The sequence below is a fragment of the Sapajus apella genome, unplaced genomic scaffold (genome assembly GCF_009761245.1).
Source record: "Sapajus apella isolate SASKATOON/1434 unplaced genomic scaffold, GSC_monkey_1.0 scaffold110, whole genome shotgun sequence".
Lineage (NCBI taxonomy): Eukaryota > Metazoa > Chordata > Mammalia > Primates > Cebidae > Sapajus > Sapajus apella.
Window position 1 is genome coordinate 5822914 of NW_022437050.1, and position 10611 is coordinate 5833524.

General features: G+C 52.0%; 1 protein-coding gene across 1 annotated transcript in view; it reads right to left on the reverse strand.

Annotated features, from left to right (window-relative positions):
* Nucleotides 1–3396: 3396 nt before the first annotated feature.
* Nucleotides 3397–10611, reverse strand: part of LOC116537461 (E3 ubiquitin-protein ligase RNF216) — a 35552-nt gene continuing 28337 nt past the window's right edge. Inside the window, exons 3-4 of the mRNA XM_032259639.1 lie at nt 5821–5890; nt 3397–4198 (exon numbers count right to left, since the gene is read on the reverse strand). Of these exons, the coding sequence (XP_032115530.1) occupies nt 3879–4198; nt 5821–5890 (390 nt within the window). The 3' untranslated portion in view covers nt 3397–3878. The remainder of the gene's footprint in view (nt 4199–5820; nt 5891–10611) is intronic.

The following is a 10611-nucleotide window of genomic DNA, read 5'->3' on the forward strand; positions in this document are numbered from 1 at the left end:
GACTGAGGCAGGAGAATTGCTTGAACCCAGAGGTTGCGGTGAGCCAAGACTGCACCACTGCACTCCAGCCTGGGCAACAAGAGCAAAACTCTGTCTCAAAAAACAAAAAACAAAAAACAAAAAAAACAAAACAAAACAAAAAAAACGTTGCAAACGGCAGGAGACTTCTTGTTTTATTAAAGTGAGCTGTGGTCCGTCTGCATTTGGAGGTCTCAGCTTCCCCTGTGCCCAGGGACCCCTTCAGATCTAGGGTTCAGATTCCCACCTGGCCTGGTACATGGCAGGAAGGACTCCGGAGGGGAAGACGCTGTGCAACCAGTGAGGGTAGTAGGGCCCTGGCACTGCAGCCTCCCATTATGCAGGGCAGGGACTCAAATACCATGGCCTCTCAGCCTAGGCACTTCCTGTCCCTGGAACCTTGTCCACTCCTCAGCTGGGCGAGGCTTCTGGTTTATCTGACCTTTAGGTGGACAGAGACTGGGGAAGGGGCCTGCAAGAGAAATTGACCACACCTTTTTTGGAGGGGATTCTGTGCCAAAAACAAACAAATAGACCCTTTGTGTCCAATCTGGGCCTTAGTAGCTGCCCTAGCGTGATCTGCCTAGCAGATCACCTGATCTTCCTCCCTGGCAGGGTAGGGGTAGGGGCTCTTACTACACACAGGTGTGCCTTCCGGGCCTGCTCCTGCGGAGACACAGTTGGGGAGGTGCGGATGCTGGTTTAGATTGAATCACGTGGACTAATCTGCCAGCTGTCCTTGTAACTTGCCGGACAGCGGTGGGGAGAGATGAAGCCAGAGGGAGCAGAACGCACAAACATTTATTTACATAAGTCCCAGTTACATATGATACAGGCTTTTTACACACAGTAGTATAAACGAATTATTTTATCTATTTTTACTACCAGAAGGTAAAGAAAAAGTTTTAACTACTTAATCATTTTTCTATTTTTATACAAAGTGACGGATCATGCACATTTTTTTCAGTTTTTAAATATTTTGCTAAGTGCAAATACTAGATTCCTCTCTCCAGTTTTAAGGCAAGTAAGAGGGGGCTGTGGCTGGGGAGCCTCACGCCCTGGGGCAAGCCCTGCAGGGCAGAGAGGAGGTGCCCCAGCTGCCTCAGGGTTGCCTGTGGTCTGACCTCTGGGCACTGGAATGGACCCTGCTGGCTGATCAGAAGACCCCCAGTGCTTCTCTCCCCAGCCCTGTCACTGGTGCAGGCAGGAGCCTGAGGTCCAAGGTGGGTGTTCATGGCAGCCCTGCGACCCCCTGTGCCTGGCTTGGGGAGGATCCTCAAGAATCAGGGGCCCTCCAAGGAAAAAGGCAGCAACTCCTTCAATACCAGCCCAGTGTGACCATAAACAGCTGGAATTCCTCTAAAAAGAGATGCCCTGGGGTTTGGCCTTAGGAGAAACATCACTCTGGGCTCCCTGTTCCCTGCCAGGGTTGGGGCCAGCACCTGTCTGGGACTGTTCCTGCAGCTGCTGCCTGCTCCCTTTGTCCTGCCTGGGCCCCTCGCTGGGGCCACATGCCTGGGGTGCAGGGCAGAAGGAGCTGAAGCTCCTGGGGCCTGAGGTCACCAACACTTCAGCTGGGATGTCTGCAGCCTCCCTCTGCTCCCAGAGACCCTCCCAGGGGAAGCACAGGGAGCACGTTTAAGGTACTGAAGACAATCCTGCTGCTGCTTTGTGGAGCCCGCCTTTCCAAGGCACTATCATTCAGGCTAGTAGCAAAGTTTAGGTAGCCCAACAGGTAGGAGAGCCGGCAAGGACATAGCATTAGGTTGCCCCCAGGCCTGGCCTCCCAGCGCACCCTTACCCCATGCCCAGGTCATCAGCTGTCTTCAAAGCCTCCATCCTGGGAAAAGGCAGAAAGAATGAGTATCTTAGACCTTCTTTGAAACAGAGTTTCACTCTTGTTGCCCAGGTTGGAGTGCAATGGCGAGATCTCAGCTCACTGCAACCTCCACCTTCTAGGTTCAAGCGATTCTCCTGCCCCAGCCTCCTGAGTAGCTGGGATTATAGGCCATGTGCTACCACGCCTGGCTAATTTTGTATTTTTAGTAGAGACAGGGTTTCACCATATTGGGTGAGGCTGATCTCAAACTCCCTACCTCAGGTGATCCGCCCTTCTCGGCCTCCCAAAGTGCTGGGATTACAGGTGTGAGCCACCACGCCTGGCCCATCTTAGATCTTTTTAAATATGCTTTAGTACTTGAAATACATCTGAGAAGCCACTGACAGTGAATGATGGTGCCCTCCAGCCCCGGGGACCTTGGGTGGGGCAGCCCTGCTGCAGGATGGAGGGCTGCCCCAGAGGCTGAAGCAGCCCCACCCTAATGGCTGTCGGGGTCAGCCCTGTCTGAGGTCTGTGAACTCCAAACCTCTCGGAACCCCATGGCAACACAAGGACATGGCAGGCCAAGAAGAGGAGAAAGTGACACCTGTGGCCAGGAAGGCTTCAGGCCTCTCATCTGCCAATGGGCCAGAGTGATGCCTCAGGCACATCTGGAAACCCAGGGATGGACAGGAGGCAAGGAGAATGAGTAGGTACATGGCAGGGCTGAGCTGATGCTCAGCTGACTCCATGAGAAGGGAAGTGGCCCTCATATGGGGGGTACTGGACAGCACCGTCTACCTGCCTTCACCAAACACTTGAGAACACACAGGGGCTCATGCCAGGCAGGGGTGGCACCCAGGGTCACCTGTCCTCCTAAGGAGGCCCACTCCTCCCCCAGAAAACCATAGGGGAAAAGCTACTCATCACCCAGGGTGGCAGAAATGTCTTCCCCAGCAGTTGGGCTGCCTGGCAGGGCCACCAGGTCTGTGTCCCAGCTACCTCAAGAGGATCTTTCGATGGGCCAGCTTCAGAACCATACAGCATGCTGCAAAGGTCTAGCCTGGGTAAGGATTTATCAGCCCGACTTTCCAGAGACTGAGGAAGAGAAACGTAGATGGCAACAGAACAAAACCCATGGCACAAGATGGCTCTGCTGCTGCCTGATCTAAGTAGGCTGTAAGAAGGGAGAGGAGAGGTGCCCTCAATGCTCATTATAGTGGCACATGGGTTCTGGATGGGGGGAAGCATCTTGGCCCTTACAGCTGTGGCAGTGCCTCTGCAGGCCATGATGCCAGCCCCCACCCTGAGCAATGCTTCCCAGGCCTGTGGGCACAGCTCCCTCTGCCCAACCTGGAGCCCCTGTGAGGACCTCCAGGGAAAAGGCTCCTTGGAGCTGCCTTGCTCCCCAGGGGCTGGCTCCAAGGAGAGGCCCAGGTGTGAGCAGCAGGGGCACTGCGGCCTGCCTGGGCCTATACCATGCATGGATAAGGGGATAAGGCAGAAGGGTCACCCCTGGTGGCCTGGGGGGAGAGGAGGGGCAGTTCACGTCGCAATTCTCTCTGAACTCCACCATTTTCATCTTTATTATGGATCTGTCTGTGCTATATAAGGAAGGCTCATGTGGTTTTAATTCTGAGAGGTTTTTTTCCCTGGTGTTTGCTAGGGGAAAAAGTGAATGGAGGCAAAATATTTCCTCTTGGTTTCTTTCTGCAGGGACTGGAGTGACACAGCAGCCAGGGCCACCATGCTACCTGCCAGGATGGCAGAACTCTTCAAAGAAGGGCTTTGAGGCCCTTTTGACTCTGCCGAGTGGGAGCCAAACCAATCCCATGCAGGCCCCCCAGAGGGCCAGCAGCTGTGGCCACTGTTCCGGGAGCAGTGGCCCTTCTAGGAAAGAGGTGGGAAGAAAACCAGCCTACCCTTCAACCTGACTTAGGAAGCAATGGCACAGCCACCAGCCTTGGGGGAGGGGAGTGTTCTCCATCCCACACCCCCACCCCAAATGGGCTCTGTCCTGCTCAGTGGGGGTTCCGGGCCATTAGAAGCGATGCCGTGGCTGGGGGCCAAAGTGCATGGGCAGGTTGTGCTCCAGGGGCATGTGGACAGGACCAAAGTCATAGTTGACCCGCACATTGGGCAGCGGGGGCACGTATGGGGCTGGGATGGGTCCCATGTTGAGTGGGAAGTTGTTGAACACGGGCCGCACGGGCGGCAGGGGGAAGGGTGGGTGCACAAAGGCATAGGGTGGCATCTGTGGCTGCGGCAGGTTCTGTGGGACAGGCCTTGGGAGGGCCTCCACCCTCTGTACCTTCTCCATGGGCTTCTCCAGTGGGGGTCCGATGCGTTTGAAGGTGTTCTCTGAAAGGGAGGTGGGGTTTAGTGGAGAAAACAGATTAAACATACCTTGCTGAATCTGAATCTAGCTTGGGACTAGGCTAGCGACCTCTGGACACAGGAGGGGCTCCACAGGCTGATTAAAGCACAAAACGTGGACACCCCCCCAACACCACTATTAGAAATCAAGGACAAATCTGAATTTTCCCTCAGTGTCTTGCTCTACAGTGGCACCGTGGAAGGTGGCATGTCCACCCACCCAGCCCAGCCCAGTAAGGCATCTTTCAAGAGCCAGGGCCTTGAGGGGCTACCTCCGTTACTCAGTTACATTCTTTTTTTTGTTTGTTTCTGAGACAAGAGTCTCACTCTGTCGCCCAGAATGGAGTGCAGTGGTGTGATCTTGGCTCACTGCAACCTCCCCCCGCCGGGTTCAAGTGATTCTCCTGCCTCAGTCTCCCAAGTAGCTGGGATTACAGGGGTGTACCACCATGCCCGGCTAATTTTTGTACTTTTTTTTTTTTTTGAGACGGAGTTTCGCTCTTGTTACCCAGGCTGGAGTGCAATGGTGCGATCTCGGCTCACCGCAACCTCCGCCTCCAGGGTTCAGGCAATTCTCCTGCCCCAGCCTCCCGAGTAGCTGGGATTACAGGCACGCGCCACCACGCCCAGCTGATGTTTTGTATTTTTAGTAGAGACGGGGTTTCACCATGTTGACCAGGATGGTCTCGATCTCTTGACCTCGTGATCCACCCACCTCGGCCTCCCAAAGTGCTGGGATTACAGGCGTGAGCCACCGCGCCCGGCCCTTTTTTTTTAAAAGAATGTAGCTGGGGCCGGGCACGGTGGCTCAAACCTGTAACCCCAGCACTTTGGGAGGCCTAGGCGGGTGGATCACGAGGTCAAGAGATCGAGACCACCCTGGTCAACATGGTGAAACCCCGTCTCTACTAAAATTACAAAAAATCAGCTGGGCGTGGTGGCACGTGCCTGCAATCCCAGCTACTCGGGAGGCTGAGGCAGGAGAATTGCCTGAACCCTGGAGGCGGAGGTTGCGGTGAGCCGAGATCGCGCCATTGCACTCCAGCCTGGGTAACAAGAGCGAAACTACGTCTCAAAAAAAAAAAAAAGAAAAAAATAATAGATGGGATTTTGCCATGTTGCCCAGGCTGGTCTCAAATGATCTGCCTGCCTCTGCTTCCCAGAGTGCTGGGATTGCAGATGTGAGTCACTGCGCTCAGCCTTTTTTTGTTTTTAAAGAAAAAGAGATGGGGTCTTTCTATTTTGCCCAGGCCAGCCCCAAACTCCTGGGCTCAAGCGATCCTCCCACCTCTGTCTCCTGAGGAGCTGGGATTGCAGATGTGTGCCAACATGCCTGACTTCATTGCCTTTTAGCCTGGGAAAGGTCAGGTGGGTCTACTTTTCTTTAGCCAGGTATGGCTTGTTTGCTTCCTGAGCTCAAATCCACCCCTTGGGACTTCCTTGCCATCACGGAGATGCCAAAACTATATTCAAGGCTTTGAGGGCCTTTCCACACATCCTGAGATGTGGCTGTGTGGGTGGAGTCAAGTCTACAGCACCTGAGGGATTGCACTCCCTCCTCTCCCATGCTGGGTCGAGTGCCAGGACACCCAGGGAGGGGCACTTGCCTCCATTCTTTCTTTTCTGTTCCTCTTCAGCTTCCTTCTGGATTTCCTCAATAAGCTTCTCATCATCTTCCTAAAACGCAAGCAACAAGAAGGATGAGCCTGTAGCTCCACGCAGTGCCGAGACCCCGTGAGGGGGGACCACGGAAAAAGCCTGATGTTGGCCAGTGGAGCCTGAGCTGTACACCGTTTCTTCCCATTTCCCTGAGTGCCCCCTTCCTTCATCAGCCTGATGGTGTTCCATAAGGAGGCCATCCACAAGGCTGGGCAGAGGGGTCTGAGCATGGTAGGCAGCTGCCTGGTGGGGTGAAGGGTGGAGGGCCCCCATGTACTGGGTGGAGAAGGGTTTGAAGAGGGCTGGGTCTGAGTGGCCAGAGCCCAAAAAGTTTCAAATCCCAAGTCCACAAGCACTGGACATGGCAGCTTGTCTGCAGAGCCTGGGGAAGTCTTGCCAATATCCTCAACTGAGGTGGACAAATGTCCAGCAGGGCCCTGCCAAGACCCAAGGCTGGCCTTGATTCCTGGGCCAGGCCTTGAGGATAGGGGGAAGGCACGGCAGTGAGGACGGTCTCCCCCTGACCTTGCCGCCTCTTCTCCCAAGCTCCATGCTTGGTAGGTCTAAAATGACAAAACACAATTCTCACTTGGGTTATCCTATCCTCAGACAGGCAGATGTGGGAGCTGCACTGGGCAACTTAGGGGCTACCCTGGGCAAGCTCCAGAGGCTGGGTTTGTGTCACGTGCAGCTCCCACGTCCCCACCTGCCAGCAGACACCACGGTGGGAGGACCGGGCTGCTGTCCCAGGACAGACCAGCCACAAAGCCTGCTTCTTGAGTGGCGCTGGCATTAACCCCCTCCTCAGTGACCCACAAAGCACTGATGAGTTTGGACTAAAAGGTCTCATAAGCTCCTTCGTGGGACTGAAAGAAGACTCAGTGGATTGAAAAAACCCACCAAGTGGGTGCCCATCTTTCCTGGCTGGCTGCAGGGCTGTGGGTCTAAGCTGTAGCCCTGAGACGGCTGAGGCTCACAAGCAACAGAGTGGGAACACTGTGGCAAACTCCAAACACACCAACTGCCGGCTCAGCCCATGGGAAAGAGAGAGCTAAGTATAGGAGGGGCTCTGTTCCCTGGGGTCCTCCAGGAGGTAAGGGCAGCCGAGCTGGGGAGAAGGATGGGAAGGGATGGTGGTCCCTGATATCATGAGGGAATTAGCAAGTCCCAAGAACACAAGCAGTCTAATGAAAGTACATTTATTTTTCCAGACACAGCTTCAGAGTCTAACCATCTGGCCAATTTCTTTGCTTTGGGATGGAACATTAATGATAACTTCAGATTTTTCATGCTGATCTGAAGACACCCAGAGCAGCAACTGGAAGGAACACAATCCTTGGCCCGGTAGAAGATGGGCAGCCCCATTGAGGGCTGAGCAATGGAGTTTGCAGATTTACTTACTAGGTTATTAATGTCACAGCCAAGACAGAAATGAGTGGTTTCCCCCACGATTGTTTGTGAACCTCAAGGATTCTGGAGTCAGGAATTTCCTTCACTAAACGTGCACTAAATGCCTACTCTGTGCTTGACACTGTTCTAAGTTTACTGATTAAACTTCAGAGCAACAATGAAACAGAAAGGCAGATGGAATGAGTAAGTAATTAGGTAACACATTCCCTTGGTTTGGTAGATGAAAGATTCTTAGAATAGAGCCCCCTGAGACTGGCTCTGTCAGCAACAGTGGACAACACGATTCAATTCTCCTACATTCTCCAGGCCTTAGATGCCAAGCAGTAAGTTTGAACTAAAAGGTCTCATAAGCTAATTTCCAACTCTGACACTTGGACATTCTTATCAGATAAGATACTCAAGTCTGTTTTCGGCAGAAGCAGCCTCCCCCAGACAGGTGTTCTGAGCAAGGCATGGGGAGAGGAGAGGAGACACAGGTCAAGTTCCCGTCATGCATTTCAAGAGTTGCAAAGTGCCCAAACACACCATAGAATCCTGTATCTGGGATGAATCCTGAGGGAGCTATGTCTCTCTCCTGGGTAACACATAAGAATTCTCTATAAAAACCCCAAGACGCGGTCGTCTAGCCTCTTTGTGAACACTCCACAAGGGAAAACTTACTACCCTTGACATAATCACTAAGGGAGTCAACACTGATGGCTCCAGGAACTCAAGAGGGTTTGGTGGGCAGTTTGAAGCCTCCATGTGAATATCAAGATAGATTCTATCAACTGTCTAGACTGGGAGTTGGCAAGCCTCTTCATTTTGGAGCCAGTGGCAGGCCTAGGAAAAAAGATGAAAAAAAAAAAAGAAAAAAAAACAAGGCTGGGTGAAGGTGGCTCATGCCTGTAATCCCAGTACTTTGGGAGGCTGAGGTGGGTGGATCACTTGAGGTTGGAAGTTTGAGATCTATCTCTACTAAAAACAAAAAATTAGCCGGGCGTGGTGGCACATGCCTGTAATCCCAGCTACTTGGGAGGCAGAGGCAGGAGAATCGCTTGAACCTGGGAGGCAGAGGTTGTGGTAAGCTGAGATCCTGCCATTGCACCCCAGCCTGGACAAGAGTGAAACACAGTCTCGAAACAAACAACAAAACCCCCAACAATTAAGGGAAGTGATCCAGAAAACTGGTGGGAGGATCTCTTGAGCCCAGGAGTTTGAGACCAGCCTGGGCAACAAAGTTAAGATCCCATCTCTACAAAAAACACAAAAATTAGCCAGGCATGGTGGTGTGAGCCTGTAGTCCTAGCTATTTGGGAGTGACTGTGCCACTGCACTCTCACCTGGGCCACAGAGTAAGAACCTGCGTCCAAAGAAAAGAAAAAGAGCTGTGGGCCTATACCTCTAAGTGAGCTTGGCAGGTTCCTGAGTATCTCTGCATCTAGGCAGCTCATCCATAAATGGGCTGCTTTGTTAAGGATTGAATGATACCAAGTATGTAAGGGACATAGCCCAAAGTAAACATTCATTATTAGGAGACAGGAAAACTGTGAAAAATTGCAGGTATAGAGTTTTTTTTTTTGAGACAGTCTCACTCCGTCACCAGGCGCCAGGTTGGAGTGCAGTGGTACCACCTTGGCTCATTGCAACCTCCACCTCCTGGGTTCAAGCAATTCTCCTGCCTCAGCCTCCCGAGTAGCTGGGACTACAGGCGTGTGCCACCACGCCCAGCTAATTTTTTTGTGTTTTTAGTAAGACAGGGTTTCATCATATTGGCCAGGATGGTCTTGATCTCTTGACCACGTGATCTGCCCGCTTCGGCCTCCCAAAGTGCTGGGATTACAGGCGTGAGCCACTGCGCCCGGCTGGTATAGAGTTTTTAAGTTGAGAAGTTTCATGAAGAAGTGGTACACATTGGGAAACACCCACAGTGTTTCTTTCAGGGGTCCTGACTCTGGTCCGTTACTAATCACAACCAACAGGAGTGCACCACTACCACTCCGCCTCACCCCGACCTCTGTTGCATTCTCTCGATGCAGTTACGCCATCAGGCCCAGAGGGACACTTAAGGCCTTCAATGGCACAAGGAGGTACCTTAGGAATCATTTATTCCAACCTATGTATCACAGAAACTGAGGTCCCTGGGAAAGTACCTTGTTCAATGTTATGGCTAGCTGGCGGTGAACTGGGACAAATGCACATACTGGACCACTCAATGGTCCTCCTGGAAGAAATCCACAGAAAAGATATCCTGAAGGCATCCCTTCCTTATACAGAGCACCCACACCAGTCAGGACCATGCTGGACGCTGTAGACACAGTGAGAAGTGTGGCAGCCCAGGCCCTCCTCATGAGGGCCTCACATCTGTGCTATGAGCACCATTCTAGCTGGCACCCCTCTCTGGAATTCCACGTGGGTAGAAGGGGTAATTTCACAGCATTAAAGACTAACCGCTAACCCCCTCTTTTCCTCAGGCTCACCCCTGACATTTCTGTCAGGATAAACAAAACAAGAGGGAAAAGAGAGGCTCTCCTTTTGGGGCAAAGAGTCCTGGCCCCTTGTGGAACTGCTGAGGCTGAGAGCATGCAGGCCACCGCCAGATTTTTATCACTAAGCTTCCCGTGATACGTCTGAGCGCTCCTGAATAAATCCTATTTCAGAACTACCTCAGGAGGGTCTGAGGCACCTGCGCAGGAGCGTGAGCCCAGGTTTCTGATACAGATTGGCTGGGTCTGGAGGACAGTGCAGAAAGAACCTTCCCAGCCTGCCACTCACAGTTCTTACTGGAGAGAAAGAGGGAGCCTCAGAGTCCCAAGGAAATGAAAGTGTCGCGTCCTTACCCTCCAAAGACAGTCACCCAGGAGCTTTTCTTCCGATCCCTCCCTCTGCTCTGATCACTCTCCTGATTGGCAAGTGGAATCAAGACCGTTTGTCCTTGTAAGCCCTGTCTTGGGAGTCAAGCCCTTGGAGTCTAAAGACAGTCTGGTTTGCATTTCACCCAAAATGGTGGCACTCAGCTATGATGACCTATGATTTTACCATAAATCATGAGCCAACTCACAGTTATACCTACAATATGGGTTAGATGTTTCAGATGTCAACTGTCTCCAACTGGCTGGAGTCACAGGGCACTGCTTAGAAACTTTAATAAAAATTCAAGGTGGAAAAACAAAAAAACAAAAAAAAAAAATTCAATTTTTTTAAAAAAAAAATTACAATTTTAGCTAGTATGTTAGACTCTAAGGTGAAGCTTTCTTTCCTTTTTTTTTTTTTTTTTTTTTTTTTTTTTTTGGGGGATTTTAGACTGGTTTGCAGGCAATGGCGGCATTTGCGCTCCTCCCCCCCTTCCC